This window comes from Ylistrum balloti, unplaced genomic scaffold, assembly GCF_031769215.1.
Source record: "Ylistrum balloti isolate Yb309-2 unplaced genomic scaffold, AGI_CSIRO_Ybal_v1 Utg370042, whole genome shotgun sequence".
Lineage (NCBI taxonomy): Eukaryota > Metazoa > Mollusca > Bivalvia > Pectinida > Pectinidae > Ylistrum > Ylistrum balloti.
Genome location: NW_026782099.1, coordinates 355264 through 372532, shown reverse-complemented (window position 1 = coordinate 372532; position 17269 = coordinate 355264). Strand labels below are relative to the sequence as shown.

At 36.2% G+C, this 17269-nt stretch overlaps 1 protein-coding gene across 6 annotated transcripts in view; it reads right to left on the bottom strand.

Annotated features, from left to right (window-relative positions):
* Nucleotides 1-66: 66 nt before the first annotated feature.
* LOC132549084 (lysosomal cobalamin transporter ABCD4-like) overlaps nt 67-17269 on the bottom strand; it is a 38214-nt gene continuing 21011 nt past the window's right edge. For 4 of the 6 annotated variants that reach the window (XM_060212992.1, XM_060212995.1, XM_060212993.1 and 1 more), the window contains 8 exons: nt 15983-16066; nt 13584-13738; nt 12915-13025; nt 10927-11018; nt 10713-10749; nt 5795-5897; nt 5417-5493; nt 67-3076 (listed from right to left, as the gene is read on the bottom strand). In XM_060212992.1, coding sequence (XP_060068975.1) covers nt 2871-3076; nt 5417-5493; nt 5795-5897; nt 10713-10749; nt 10927-11018; nt 12915-13025; nt 13584-13738; nt 15983-16066 — 865 coding nt within the window. In that variant the 3' untranslated portion in view covers nt 67-2870. Of the gene's footprint in view, nt 3077-5416; nt 5494-5794; nt 5898-8841; nt 9165-10712; nt 10750-10926; nt 11019-12914; nt 13026-13583; nt 13739-15982; nt 16067-17269 lie in introns of those variants that run through there. The other 2 variants (XM_060212994.1, XM_060212997.1) reach the window with 2 other exon arrangements.

The following is a 17269-nucleotide window of genomic DNA, read 5'->3' as shown; positions in this document are numbered from 1 at the left end:
ATTTTACTCAAAATTGCAGAAACAATATTTCTGGTTAATCACATAATCAAGCAAGAATGTGGCAAATACAAATGTAATTCACTTTATTTACCTTCAGCTAGAGTACCATGTGGTAAAGTAATTGGAAATCAAACAATGGTTGTCTAAACTGCCACTTGAAAATCATGATAAAATGAAGATAAATATGTGAAAAACAGAGGAGACATCTTGTCGCCCTGAAAAGTATAGAAGTCATTTAAACATTTTGAACACATTTGATACCTGTAACCCTGAAAGATGTAACAAAATGAGTAAAAAATAGGTTTAATGGTAACTTTGGAATGGTGTGTATCGTAGAGAGCAGTATCTTAGTTTAAAGTACATCAGGTCAAAAGTCAGTCAATGCTGGACCGAGGTAAAAATCTCGTGAGTGACAGGTAGTGATGCACGACTGATAACGGGTGGGGTGTGTACTCCAGTGTTGAAGCACCGTAGCAGAATATCGTTGTAGAATAGTGGTCATTTGATTATAAAAATATGTATATGAATGAGGTAAAATAGGCCTAAATTAATTTCTTAACTACTCTACAGCTTACATAGAACACACTGTTGGTTCATCAAGACATTTTCTGCAAACTTGAAATAATATTCTTTATACATGCACTACACAAATGTCATTACTCTGGACATATTTCTTGTTGAAAAAGCAAGCTACAGGCCAAATATCAAGACCCTTAAGCTTTCGGTTACTGAGAAAAAGTTGCTTAATAGTTCAACAAATTTGCAGTGACCTTGAAAGTTGGTCCAATATCAATACCCTTGTCCTCTTAGTAATTGAGAAGAAGTCATTTAAAATATTTGAACACATTTGTCATTCATATTAACAAATTTGGTAGCCCTTCATCCTAGCATGCTACAGGCCTATTATCATCATTCTTGGCTCTTTGGTTATGGAGAAATCAGTTAAAGATTTTAACATATTTGATCCATGTGCCCTAAAAAAAATGATTATACCTTTTCCATTTCAAGCAAAAGATCCTAGAATGGTATTGGAGCTAATCATTGAATGATCTCTATTTGTTCAATATAAGACTTTTCTTTTCTCTATTTCTCCATTTCAAAGGAATCCTACATATGAAATTTACAATAGATCTAACAAACCCTCTGAGTAATAGTAGAAAAAAAGGTCCAAGATGGTCACCTATCAGCCATTTTGTTTTCTTGAACTTTGAAAATTATATGGGCACAACTTGGAACAAAGGAAAACCTACACATCATGCAATGAGAAAAATCTTTCCACTACTTCCAATGAAGATAGTAATGACAAGAGGCCCAAGGGGCCTTAACAGTCACCTGAGGAATATATGTCAATAATCTGGGGATTTTAAAATGTTGCAAAAATGTAAAAACACTTGTGCAGGACCATGTGTAAAACATCTGTACCAAATTTGAACATGACCCACCCAATGGTTCTTGAGAGGAAGTCCATAATGTCTTATCCAAAAAGAGGCCAGGGTGGCCATCTTGGATTTTGAATCACCCCAAAAAAGTTTAAACACTTGCCAGGACCTTGTGTAGAACATTCGTATCAAGTTTCCCCTTTTCCCCCCTCCTGGGGCCCCTATTGGGGCCACACCCTTTTTCTTCGCAAACTTGAAGCGGCTTCCCATGGGAATGCTTTGTGCCAAGTTTGGTCAATATCCATCCACTGGTTCTTGAGAAGTAGTCATTTAATGAAGGTTTTTACATATGGCCCCTTTTACACCCCTAATGGGCGCCAAAGGGGACATTATCACTTTTTTCAACATAATTTCATATGTTCTTCACTAAAGGATGCTTTCTAACAAATTTGGTTGAAATCGGTCAAAGTTGAATTTTTGACCCGTTTGAGTGCCCCCTAGTGGGGCCGTTTTTGACCCGATTTTTTTCATTCGCCCACTTTGTAGACCTTGCCATAAGGACCCTAAATATCAAATAGGAACTTAATCTGACTGTTGGTTCATGAGAAGAAGATTTTTAAAGATTTACTTAATTTTAACCCCTTTTCCCCCCTCCTGGGGCCCCAATTGGTGCCACACCTTTTTTCTTCCCAAACTTGAAGCGGCTTCCCGTGGAGATGCTTTGTGCCAAGTTTGTTCAAAATCCATTCAGTGGTTCTTGAGAAGAAGTCGAATATGTGAAAAGTTAACGACGCACGGCGACAGACAAATCATGATGGCTCAGGCGACCTGAAATTTTTAAACCATCAGAATCTGAGTTGGGGGTTTATCAATTTATTTGTCCCAATCAGACTCTAAGTTAAGTAGAAATAACTAGGGACCATAGGAAGCACAAAAATATCCCTCCATTACTTTTAAAGAAATAGTGGTAACAGTTTTCAACTGTCGAAATCCAAGATGGCCATTTAATTTACAGCAATTTTGTTTCACTGATAGGACTCTAAATTGGATGGGCACAACTATGGAAAGAGGGGAAGTTACATATGAATTCTAGAAATATCTGTCCAGGACTGTCAATGGATGGACATCAAACATCAGATAGCGGGCTGGAATATACAGACTTCAGACAAATTTTGGCAGACTTAAGATTTACATCCAAAACAATTTTTCGAGATGGCTGCTATGCCTAGCAACATAAATTTCAAATTGATAAGATGGTGCATTTGTCATTCTATATAAGTATCAAGTTATCAATAATGTGTGTCAATAAAAAATGTTCACCTGAGAATCTCTGATCACAAATGGGTGATATGTCAAAAAATCTAAAATCATACAATTCATAACATGACATTTCTCTCTTGTTTTAAACAGCACAAATGGCAACAACGAGACATATGCATACTAATCAACCAAATATTTTGCATCCATGAAAATGATACTTATTTAGACTTGTCAGCAGGTGCTTGCTGATATAAGACTGTCTTTAATTGGCTGCATCTTCCAATCTCCTTGACCATTCAAGATGATCTCTATGGTATGGAATTGGTTAAGACTCTGGCGGTGGCCAACACTGAGCACAGTGATACCAAGCTGGCTGCACTTTTCATAAATCTTTTCCTCTGCTGCCATACCAATCTGACTGGTTGCCTCATCCAGCACTGTATGAAATAAAATAACATTACATAATGTCTACAGGTCGATTGGGTAAGTCACCTTGTCTAGCACTGTTAGGCCAGTATATTTAGCCTTAAAATAAGATGTAATCTGACAAAATTGCTAAAGAATTCCTTTTGGCATATTTTCTGTCATATATTCACTGCCTCAATGTCCCAAAAAGTCCCAAGGAATTATAGAAAGGGGACACCAAAGATTACCGTGGTACATGTCATCAACCCACTCCAAGCAAATTTTACATACAATAAAGATGAAAATCGATGAAAAAATGAGCATGACCTTTTCATCATGATCAAAAGCACAATTACCCAACAGTTATTGTTCAACTACATTAATCAGCAACCTATTATTTCAGTTAATTCTCTGAATTAATACAAGTATTGATTAAAAATCCCTAATTATCTGTCCTGTTCTACATCAATTTAAGGATACAAATCATTCCATAAAACTGTGTAGGGTGAAATCAAAGTACAGTGGAAACCACTTAATGTCATGTCGCTTAATGTCACTTTCCGGCTAATATCATGTTTTTCTTGAAAGATCATTTTCCCCCTATATTTTCTATGTAATCCAACGTCTCGCTCAGCTTATTATCATATTTCCTTTGATATTAAGTGGTTTTCACTTCATTATTAAAATAAGACTGATAGTTATTCAATATTTATTCATCCATTTTTCTTCTTACAAGACATGAAGTTCACAGTATTAATTGTCTTGTGTTGCAAATAAATCAAAATTATATGTATTACATACAACATCTATTAACATTAGGTACTGAATCTTCATAACAATGAAGATGTTCCATATCCATTGTACAATATAGAACTGGTTTCCAACGTAGCTATACACCTACATTAACTAAGGGTAAATACTCTAGATAATCTAAGTTACAGTTAACATCCACAAGTGTATCATATAAGGGCCCTAAAACATTGTAATATGAAGGACCAGCTTGTTAGGTCAGTATTTCCGATATCAATAAATAAAATGAATGAATATAAAAAATTGAGATATTGCCCTAAGCATGATATATATAATATATAATTATATTTCATAATGTCTCAACACTGACCATTGTCTAATCATGTACAAATGAAAATAATTTGATCAAATTCTAGTGATGAATATATCATGGTCACTTTAGCAAGTTGAATTGATGTGAATGAGAACACTATGAACATGTAGAATCTGGTCTTTGTACCTGATGTAATTGCTGCAATTATAGCCATACCATGGAAAGTTCCTTTTCCATCTCACGTGCATGAATTATGATCAACATCATCTGCTGAATATTGCAGGAAAACTCCATCTGTAAAGCCTGGAATGTTCACATTTTGTGTGCAAGCCGCATTTGATTCAAATCTTTGTAGTTGTTATTATGACAAACAGTATCCCAAGGTATGCAAAGTATTGACAAGAGATCTCAACCCAAACTGGAGATGCACTTGAAGTCCTAGGCCAAGTTGAAACAGGGACAGCAATTGCCTAGTCCTCTCATTACCTGATTATCTTTGCAGCAGTGTCTATGGTATGCTTCTTCTTTGCTTCCTCATCAATGTTAAGTGACTTTTGGTGAAACTGTTTAAGGATAGTTAATATAGCCTCTCATATGGTAATGATATCAGACTTTCTGCATTGAATTGTGAATACAATGCTGTCTCCATAATGTTCTTACAGTTTCCTTTTCATATGCTGATCTCCTTCATAGCTCATTTCTTTCATTTGTTCTACAAGTTCCAGCAATATCACCGGTTGGTCAGCTCTTTCTTCAAGATAGTTGATGACTCTTTGGAAATTATCTGTCTGATTACTTTGCCTTCCCAACTTTGGACGAATCATATGATTTTGACAATGAATGTAAATGCGTTGTCTGCACCAGAAGTGTCTGCATTTCTTGTATGGAAGACAATATGTGCTGTATGATGTTGCATAAAATTGCTAATGTTTGACTACATATTAAACAACTTCCCCACTTTTTAGTTCTTTGGGACATTTTACACAATGGTTATTTAAACTTTCATTTACAATAGTAGTAATTTCTTTTGCAATTTTGCCAGATTAAAATACGTAACTGGACAAGCTAATGTACAAAATACAAAATCAGTTATCATTTCACAAAGGAATGTGTCCTACGACAGTCTGCCTTGCCCTTCCTCCAGATATACATACCATGATGGCAAGACATAACTGATTGTAAAGTTGTGGAGTCATCCTTCAGTTTAGACCTTGATGTTTGAAAGATAAATCTGATTGATTATATGATTATATATGTGGTAGAAACATACTGAGTACACACATACAGTCCTTATAGAAGTTCAAATTACCTGCAAATTTTGGTTGATGATAAAACAGACGAACAAAGGACAGTCTCTGCATTTCTCCTGGTGACAACTCATCATACCTGTGACAGTAATACACTTGATTCAGCTGATTGGATAGCTGACACTATTTTACATATAGCAATATGGCTGCTTATGTCGTTATTGTATATTTTGAGATAGCTGAAAAAGGCATTACTTTTGGCCATCATATTATCATTGTATGTAGTATTTACTGCTGCCTGACTATTTACCGGAGTGATAAACTGATAAAGTAATATGAGGAATAAACACTGGAGTTTTACTTGTGTTGTTACCAAGTAAATATACCTGGTAATATATCAAATGAATCAATACACTGTGGTTATTTAACATGTTACTTACCAGTTCCAATCCATGTTCTCGTCAAGGTCAATCACCCTGTCCAATATGTCCTTTAATCCAACATATTCTAGATAAGTGAAGATCTTCTCATTCTCCGCCGACACTACATAATGACAATACATACAGCTAAGTATTTGGTCTTCACCACTTCCTACTGAAATTCAACTTTTAATGACGTGCAATAAAAGATGGTCAAGTATGTAAAAATTTATCAAATTTTCTGAAAATAGTAACAGTAATCTTGACCTTACCCAACAACTCTGAAACACATACATGTGCGAGATATCAACATGGTGTAAAAATCATTTTTGAACTGAATCTGCCAGAGCACCGACAAGAAATTCTAAATATATCAACGGTGACATTTCCCTGACCCTTCAAGCCCAAAACTTTTGCTTGTATAATAGTTATTACACTTTTTAAAAGTATAGATTTTTTTATGAAAATAACTCAAGGATAAATGACAGAAAAATGCTGACAACCATAAAATGATGCTATGTAAACACATGTACATTATTATCCTGACATTCACTCCAAAGGTAATAAGGAGAAACAAAATACTTTTTACAGAGCAGAAAACAACCCTTGTTTAGGCATAAGAGATCAACTCTGATGAATGAATGAGTGCGACACTTCATATATGTAATTTAGCAAATCTTGATAGGAAGGGCAGACAAATTTGACTCAGGATGATTAAGCAGATTTTGAAACAGGAAGGGAAGCAAAAATAGATGAAAGCAAGTTTACGAGCATATAAATACACACATATTAGTTACAAGAAAAGAGTTATAACATGCAATCAAAAGCAGATTACTTTAGGCAGATTGAATCACTCCTAGAGGTGTTGTTCAAGGAAATGACTACTGTAGAATATGATTAACTTCACATTTTTGTCACAACATTCTCCAAAATTTTGGAAATTCCCAATGAAAGCACTGTTAAGTTTATTATGGTGTACATGGGCGATTGTCTTTAGGAAAGGTAATAATAACATGAGTGCCAAGGACACAATATACGCCCCCACAAAATACAGAGATCAAGATTGGTCCTTTTAATTATCGCTTTTAACATGTCTGTATACATAAGCTCAAAATGAAGTCTGTGAGACCAGTAAGCTTAGCTGGAAGAGACAGGGGCCTGAGATCATAAATGACATAAATCTTACAAAAATCAAAGAACCGAAAAATCGCCCCTTCACGCACATCTATCCATTGTAGTAGTGACATTGAGCAAGTTTTGTGAAAATCTGATGATTATTTTAGGAGTTGCGTTCACAAAGCTCCACTATGAGCAGGCTACAGATACAAATTTGAAAATGGCATAAATCTTACAAAAATCAAAGCACCGAAAAATCGCCCCTTCATGCACATCTATCCATTGTAGTAGTGACATTGAGCAAGTTTTGTGAAAATCTGATGATTATTTTAGGAGTTGCGTTCACAAAGCTCCACTATGAGCAGGCTACAGATACAAATTTGAAAATGGCATAAATCTTACAAAAATCAAAGAACCGAAAAATCACCTCTTCACGCACATCTACCCATTGTAGTACAGTAAGAAACGTTTATAACGAACACGCTTACAATGAATTAATAGTTATAACGTAGTGATTTTCATTCCCCGTCAATCGCCCTATCATTTATATGTTAAAATCAAAATATATAACAAATTTCACATAATGAATTAATGTCTATAACGTAGCAGCTTTTGGGTCCACTCAGGTGAATATTAGTGCTAATTAATAACCATATAACGTAGTAGCCTCGGGCTGTTGTCACACCTTAGTGAAGTCAGTCGTGTGTCCGGTATCGACACCCGTGTCCACGTAAGTTTCAATTACGTACAGGTAAGATTGATTATTAAAGTGAGTTGTTGTCATACGCACCTGCGTTCTATTGTTTTTTGAATTACTGAACTGATTTTATCGATACAAAATCTTTGCGTTCTGTTCTTGTTGTCGTCATTTTGGAAATGGCTTCGTTGTCGCCGTCTCGTAAGCGGAAAGTGTTAACAATTGAAACCAAATACCAAATTATTTGTGAAGTAGACAATGGGAAAAAGGCTAAAAAGGATAATGCAGATAGCTTCGAAATTCCAGCAACAACACTAAGTACAATTTTTAAAAAATCGAAATGAAATTTTGAACCAATATTTGTCTGGGAATTCATCGCCAAGCAGGAAACGACACCGAAGTGTCGCACATGAAAATGTTGAAAAAGCTCTTTATCAATGGTTTATAGGAAAACGGAACCAGAACATTCCATTATCTGGTCGATATTGTTGGCAAAATCTGAGGATTTTGCAAAACAACTCAGAGACTGTGATTTCAAAGCTAATACTGGTTGGTTGGAGCATTTTAAAATGAGAAAATGTGTCACTCTGTCTGTGGGCAAAGTGCTGTTGTGTGTCCTGAAATAGAGGATGAGTGGGTAAAAAACAAACTTCCGAAACTCATTGAACAGTATGCCCTGGGAGATGTGTACAATGCTGAAAAAACCGCACTTTCGTCTTTTACCAAATAAAACGTTACAACTAAAAGGTGAAGGTTGTCATGGTGGGAAAAAATCAAAAGAAAGATTGACAGTGTTATTAACAGCAAATATGGACGGATCTGACAAACTGAAACCTCTCGTTATTGGAAAGTTTAAAAATCCACGATGTTTTAAGGGAGTGAAATCTCTACCTGTTGTATATAAGGCAAACACTAAAGCATGGATGACATCTAACATTTTTACAGATTGGATTAAAACTCTGGATCGCCAAATGATAGCACAAAACCGTAAAATTCTTATGATCGCAGATAACTGCGCAGCACATCCAAATGTTGAAAATTTTAAAGCAATTAAACTGGCCTTCCTCCCGCCAAACACCACAAGAAAACTCCAACCAATGGATCAAGGCATTATCTACAACACCAAGGTGAAATACCGACAGGCACTCGTGTCATATCTTTTGAAGGTAAGTGTTCGTGGTTTGTTATTATGCTGTTTCATTCATAGAATATTACGATGTTTATAGTAACTCATAACAAAATAATTCACTTTCATACACAAGTATTATCACACAATGACTGGTCTGTTAATTATTTCTGACGTATGTTTCAATATCAGGTGACTTTGTAAAGTTATTTTTAAGAATTTTTAAATTTCAGTGTCACAACAAAAACCAAGATCCCGGTGTTCATATATTAATGGCCATCCGCTTGCTTCATAACGCATGGAGAGATGTTTCGGCTTCATGTATTGCAAAGTGTTTTGGTAAGGCAGGTTTTGCCTGGCATACAACATTCATCGAGGACGATGAGTTGCCCCTATCTTTACTTGCTGGTGACGAAGACGATGACATCCCTCTTCAGAATCTGATTACTAAACTGAAAGAGGAAAGTGGTGATTCTTGAACGGAGCACAATGTGACGATGGCAGACTACGCAAATGTTGATGCTAACATTATGAATTCAGCAGAAATGTCTGATTCTGACATAGTTGATTCGGTACTCAACGATGTAGGGGATGTGGAGAACGATGATGATGATGATGACGTAACTATAGACATTGATAAAGACTTCCTCTCCAGTGTAGCGGACGCACAGAAATATCTGACAAAACTGCATCGTTTTATAGAATGTCAGTCAGATATTTCTGAATCTGCATTCAATGCATTTCACACCATCCAAAAGACCCTTAACAAGATCTCAGACAGTAACAAAAGGCAAACTGTCATTTGTGATTTTTTCAAGTAACTGTTCGAGATTTTCGGAAGCAATGTGAATTGTTACTTATTTGAACATACTATATATAAAATGAAATATAATCATAAAATAAGACTCCGTTATTTTTATTGCATGTACAATTCCTATAACGAACTATGTGTGACTGTTTGCCAAAATTTGTTATATGTGTATAACGAACTATGTTTATAACAAAGTAAGTTTCTTGGTCCCTAGAGGTTTGTTATAAACGTGTTTTACTGTAGTGACATTGAGCAAGTTTCATGAAAATCTGATGATTAGTTTAGGAGGAGTTGTGTTCACAAGAAACAGATGTACGGATGGACGTACGGACGGACAGACGGTGAAGATGACGCCAATATACGACTGCCTCTTGCGGCGTATAAAAAGTGTATGAAATGGTAAGGAATCAACCCACTTTTTAGACTTTAATTCTAGGTACACTATGGTCCAAACCAGAGGATTTACTGTGGCAATGGTATTACAACAGCCATGAAACTTCACAAGACTATGAAATGTCCTAGTCCATCCTAGGGATAAAAGACCCAAAGAAAACATCGCAGAATACATATACAAAATCAGATGCAAGAACTGCCACGCATCTTATATCACAAAAACAGGCAGGAGATTCAGAGTCCGACTTAATGAACATAAGAGAAGTGCAGAATTCCAAGAAGGCAAAAAGGAACCTGAGCAGAGAGAAACCACTAGATCAATAAATCAACTGTTATAGACCATTCCACACAGTAAAATCATGGGCTACGAGATATGTATATAACTTCTGTCAGTGCTAGTATGCTTCACACTGGCCATTTGTTTGATAAAGGCGTCAGTGTTCTCAGGTCACACTTTAATGTTCTAGTGGTTGTGTTATAAGGACTTTTATTCTATAAAGCATCCTCCTTTTGTTTTGGTATGGATTCTGTCATTTGCATTCCATGGTACTTTCCAAATTAGTCACATTTCTAACAGCAATAAACAAACCAATGTTTTACCAAAATTATTGGTGTAAGTGTGATAAAAGGATATGATATCAGAGATTGGATATATGAGGAAACGAGCATTGTTACAGATACAAGTCAACTAAAGCTTAAATAGTTCTATTCTTTCATAATATATGGATATTTTATATTTAACACAAAATGACACCATAGGATGGCATTGACCATATTGTAGATATGATAAGCTTACCTGACCCTGAAGTTATATCCTGCATCGGGAACATCACCTGTAATCATTAACAAGAGCGTCTAGGAAAAATAATGCCACTGTGCAATTCTATACACAAGATACACAACATAATCTGAGATATGTATGTGCACTAAACATCCTAAATATAACAAAGAACTTTACAAATTCTTACTAGGTAAATATTTGAGATAGAAGGAACATGTAGGATATATACCTGTTCTCTCAGTGATCCATTTGTGAAGTAAGGCTTCTGCGGGAGAAACAATATCTTTTTGTGTTCCATTGGAATGTGTTTTGTAACAGATCCTAAGAAAGAAAATAAGTCATAAAACATGAGTCTCTGTACACTGCATTGTCTGATCTATTCCTTAATATAGGTATAATCCTTAACAGTATCTCTACTTAAACTTAGGGGAAAAAAATCAACAGTATAGCCCACTCAGTACCTGTAACAGTAGGCCATAGTCCTGCTATAACCCTCAGTACCTGTAACAGTAGGCCATAGTCCTGCTATAACCCTCAGTACCTGTAACAGTAGGCCATAGTCCTGCTATAACCCTCAGTACCTGTAACAGTAGGCCATAGTCCTGCTATAACCCTTAGTACCTATAACAGTAGGCCATAGTCCTGCTATAACCCTCAGTACCTGTAACAGTAGACCATAGTCCTGCTATAACCCTCAGTACCTGTAACAGTAGGCCATAGTCCTGCTATAACCCTCAGTACCTGTAACAGTAGGCCATAGTCCTGCTATAACCCTCAGTACCTGTAACAGTAGGCCATAGCCCTGCTATAACCCTCAGTACCTGTAACAGTAGGCCATAGTTCCTGTAACAGTAGGCCATAGTCCTGCTATAACCCTCAGTACCTGTAACAGTAGATCATAGTCCTGCTATAACCCTCAGTACCTGTAACAGTAGACCATAGCCTTGCTATAACCCTCAGTACCTGTAACAGTAGGCCATAGTCCTGCTATAACCCTCAGTACCTGTAACAGTAGGCCATAGTCCTGCTATAACCCTCAGTACCTGTAACAGTAGACCAATATCCTGCTATAACCCTCAGTACCTGTAACAGTAGGCCATAGCCCTGCTATAACCCTCAGTACCTGTAACAGTAGACCATAGCCCTGCTATAACCCTCAGTACCTGTAACAGTAGGCCATAGCCTTGCTATAACCCTCAGTTCCTGTAACAGTAGGCCATAGTCCTGCTATAACCCTCAGTACCTGTAACAGTAGGCCATAGTCCTGCTATAACCCTCAGTACCTGTAACAGTAGGCCATAGCCCTGCTATAACCCTCAGTACCTGTAACAGTAGACCATAGTCCAGTAGACCCTAGCCCTGCTATAACCCTCAGTACCTGTAACAGTAGGCCATAGTCCTGCTATAACTCTCAGTGCCTGTAACAGTAGACCCTAACCCTTCTATAACCCTCAGTGCCTGTAACAGTAGGCCATAGCCCTGCTATAACCCTCAGTACCTGTAACAGTAGGCCATAGTCCTGCTATAACCCTCAGTACCTGTAACAGTAGGCCATAGCCCTGCTATAACCCTCAGTACCTGTAACAGTAGGCCATAGTCCTGCTATAACCCTCAGTACCTGTAACAGTAGACCATAGTCCTGCTATAACCCTCAGTGCTTGTAACAGTAGGCCATAGCCCTGCTATAACCCTCAGTACCTGTAACAGTAGGCTATAGTCCTGCTATAACCCTCAGTACCTGTAACAGTAGACCAATATCCTGCTATAACCCTCAGTACCTGTAACAGTAGACCCTAGCCTTGCTATAACCCTCAGTACCTGTAACAGTAGACCATAGTCCTGCTATAACCCTCAGTACCTGTAACAGTAGAACATAGTCCTGCTATAACCCTCAGTACCAGTAACAGTAGGCCATAGTCCTGCTATAACTCTCAGTGCCTGTAACAGTAGACCCTAACCCTTCTATAACCCTCAGTGCCTGTAACAGTAGGCCATAGTCCTGCTATAGCCCTCAGTACCTGTAACATTAGAACATAGCCCTGCTATAACTCTCAGTACCTGTAACAGTAGGCCATAGTCCTGTTATAACCCTCAGTACCTGTAGCAGTAGATCATAGTCCTGCTATAACCCTCAGTACCTGTAACAGTAGGCCATAGCCTTGCTATAACCCTCAGTACCTGTAACAGTAGACCATAGTCTGCTTTAACACTCAGTACCTGTAACAGTAGGCCACAGCCCTGCTATAACTCTCAGCAGGGAACTCTTGCCGCAACCACTGTCACCTTTAATCAAGACGTTCACACCAGACTCCAGTTGAAAGGACAAATCTGAAAGAAAGCACCATAGTATTAAGCTGATAAAAATTTGGGGAAATTTAACATATCATATTACATTGGGCAAATGTGATCATTTTTTTAATACATTTTGTATGTTATGTTATGTATGGGAATCATTCCTAAATTTCCTCCGTGACATTCGTCTCCATGAGATTATTATTCTACAAGCCAATATATTAAAAGCTGTGACCCTTTGATCTTGAATAAAGGTTGAGGTAATTTCTGTTTGCAAAATTGTAGCACTCATTAGAAAGATGCCAGTCAACATTATCATTTTAGGCCATTTGGTGAATCATAATATGCTGTTAAAGTGTTTTCACAAAAATTTAACCCATGTGATTATGAATACAGATCAAGGTTGATTCTTTTAGCAACCTTGTTCAGGCTTCAATCTAAACAATATCATTGCCCCCTCAAAATATGTATTGTATGAAAATGCCATTATTAGTGAAAGAAAAAGTTGACAGTTGATGCAGAGAAAGAGCAGAAGCACCACTGCAAAAGCTCACTTTCCCTGATGAACTCGCCAGTTACATCATATAAACTTACTTCTACAGAGAATCACTTGACTTTGTGGAGGTCCGTATGTCAGGTCCTTTATCGTTAAAGCTTTATCACTCATCTGTATACTTCTGTATGACACTGTGTCTTCACTTTGTCTGTCGGGTACAACAGGTATGTCTGATAAAGGAATAGCTCCCTCCCTAAAGAAAGCAGGAGGAAGGGGTTCTAATATCTAGCAGTAATATATTGTGTGTAGTAATACCAGATACAAGGGAGGTGAGCTAGCCACTAATGCTAGATACATCATACTAATAACAGATGTTTCTAGGTGAAGACCAGAAGTTGGAACAAGTAAGTGCACTATAGATGATGATGTGATCATTTTCAATGCTGAAATTATTTGGTGTATGACATTTATTGTACCACAAATAACTATAACAGAACTTGTCAGTCAATATAACGTGCACCTGTGTGTAGGACTACAATACTCTCAAAATGTTTGTTAAAAATGGTATTATGCAGAAAGCAGCATTGAGAGTGAATAAGAAATCAGCAAATCAGGTCACAACAGCCTCATTAGATATGTCAGGAATTCATTATTTGCCCTTAATCTAACTTTTGCAAGTGATTATAAAAAAATTCATAAAAATTAGACCCGTCCTTCAAAATATATCATGAGGAGAGCAGCATCCAGACTTCTATTGTTAAAGTAATATCTTTCTGACAGAATGCAAAGAGTAAGTACATAAGGTTATTTTTTACTGTTTAAGAATGTAAATGTGGGGGTTCCCCAGGGATCACTCAGGGATATGTGGCCCACTACCATTTCTTCTGTATATCCATGACATTACTACTAATGTTACCACTAATATAAAACTCCTTGCCGATGATACTTCTCTATATGTAATAATAGACGATTACCCAGAACTGGCTGCACAACCTCATACCACATATATTATCACAGATGAATGGGCAACTGTCTAGGATATTAATTTCAACCCAAACAAAACAAAATAAGCAAATCATAGAAACAATATCACACCAGCATCTACATGGTATAAAAATCTTACACTGCAAATTATCACACTATCTGTTAATAGAAACAAGATATTAATGTACAAAACTATCCATGATTATGCACCATGTTACTTAAAAGATACTTCAAATCACTTACTTAACAAACAAACTGACAATCCTTACCCTCCAAGACAAACCAGGTTTTTTTCCCTCATACATGTCTCACATTTTACACATCTAGTCATGATCTTCTTAATTCTGCCTCTCTTGCAACTTTAAAAATATTTTGAATAAAGATATTCCTTAAGGTAGTGAATCTTCTATAATTTTCTAACCAGGAGGTAATAGACAATCTAATATCATTCTAGCTTGGAAACTATTGTTGTAATTTAAATTTTGATTTATACTCTGATCCTCTTACCACGGCCATCTTTTACTTGTTCAGCAGAACATGAAACAGGTTTTCACTACTTTTTGGAATGCCCTTTGTAGGATAAGTAAAGAGTTTTGTTATTTAATTCCCTTACTAGTTATGGAAATCCTAATCATATAGATATTAATGTTCTTCTACAGGGCAGTCCTGTTTGTGATGGACCTACAAACAAACCTTAACTTAATGATATACACCTTTTTAATGGAAAATCATGCTGCTTTAATATGTATGTAACTTAGAAAGCTGAGATGTAGATGTAGCACCGAATTTAATTTTACATAATTACATATTGTTATCTATAAAGACAAATATAGTAAAGGCTAGTCGACCATGGCTGTTGATTCATACATTAACTACATAACCTATTGATTACTTAATAATTGATTAAATAAAATGTCTTTATATATATCAGCTGTTAACAGTTGGCTTGCCATTTTGGATACAAGGACCTTTAGGCCATATCTGTTGATGATTTTTCATAATCAAATGTATAAAGGATATCATAAAAAATGTTATATTTGTATAAATGTATGTATACATATGTAAAGTGTGTATGATGTGTGAGAGTTATCTTTATTTTTTATATCAATTACTTTGTGTTATTTTGCATTTTACTCTTGTAAAAATATTAAGTGTAAATTAATTAATTTATTCTTCTCTGGCCAGTCTGTGGAGAAAATTTATTTAAGCTTTGCCTGTTACTTAATTCACATTGAGGTTCATTAGAATTATGATCAAACACTATTTATAATTATCCTTAATTATTACAATAGGTCCATCCCCTACCAGATTTAGATGCCGCAGAATTTTAAGGTGATCATTAATTAACTTCAAAATAAACACTGGTATGTCAATATATAATTCTTGGAGCATGCATTCTTTCAGACCGTTCAAAATTGTTATCGCCTCTGAAAAGGTCTGCTCAATCTTGTACCAAGCAAGACAGGAATATGAAGAGGTGACTATAAGGGAGGTAATTTAACAGGATACCAACTCATCATGACTGGAAACCAGAAAGTTGTAAACAGTGTCATCCTCAGCTCTCTGTCTATCCAAGGCTTCCACCAACTCTCCTACTCTGTAACACAATAACAGCATTTTAGACATAAGATTCCACACTAACTCAACATAATTAGTGACTATTTGTTTCCATGGTAATATGAGTGTAGACCTGCTAAACAGTATAGGCCAGTCCTATGTTGTGGCATACATTATTTACCACAATCAATCCGAACTGAAAGAGTAGCCAGTATAGTCATAAAATCTAACTGCTGCTGGAGAAAGCACGACCACACATCATGGTGATAAAGACGTAGCAAATATCAACCAATCAGTCAAGGTGAGAAGGTCAAATGACAATTATGTTGCTGAAAGTAATTCAGAGACAATTCTTTCAAAACATTTTGAAACAATATCCAAAGGATCAGCTGAACACTATTACTATATCTATGTTCACATGAAGGTTTGTAAATTATTCGGAATGTTTGAGATTGACTATGAAAACTGCCTCAAATAGCCAGAGTAAATTTCTTTATTAAACCCTAGCCAACATTTATTGACAGGGAAATGGTGAGAGATTAACCAATGTAAGACCTTCAAAGAAAACGTTGGAATTTTACAAAATATCAGATGGAAGAAAAACGGAAATAAACAAATAAATAAGTATGAACAATCCAGTAATCTTTAGGATCTCAAACTCAGGAACTCCAGATGTTAATAAGTTTACTTGAGAAAGAGAAATTACTGTCAGTTAAGGTGAACTACAAGAAACTGTTGTAGCATTAAAAATAATGACCTCCATTAAGATCATTTAACAGGGAATGGTTAATGTGCATGAGGATACTGATTTGAAACAGCATTACATTTGTTTTTTTTAACTTTGCAGATATTTTTGAGTGACCTATATGAAAATTTTGTTGAAGAAACTCCTGATCATCTATTAATGCATGTTATTGTTAATAGTTGTGAGCATCTGCAATGAAAACAGAAATCTTGTTGCTATCTCCAATTTTATTACCTGAATCTGCATGAAACTGAGTATTTTGGATTGGCGCAGAAGAAAGGTATCATTGTTTATTGTGTCTGTGAACAAGCCGGCTTTGATTAACTAATCATGATCTTACTCCAGAATGAGTTTTTGCTAAGAATTCTAATGTGTGTGGGAAACACTTCTCATGTTAGCTCTCTATCTCCTGGAGTGTTTTTATGGGGAGTGTTTTATGGGACGTGTAGTGCTGCAGAAGAAAGTAGAATTAGGAATCTCTGTCTGGCATTGTAAACA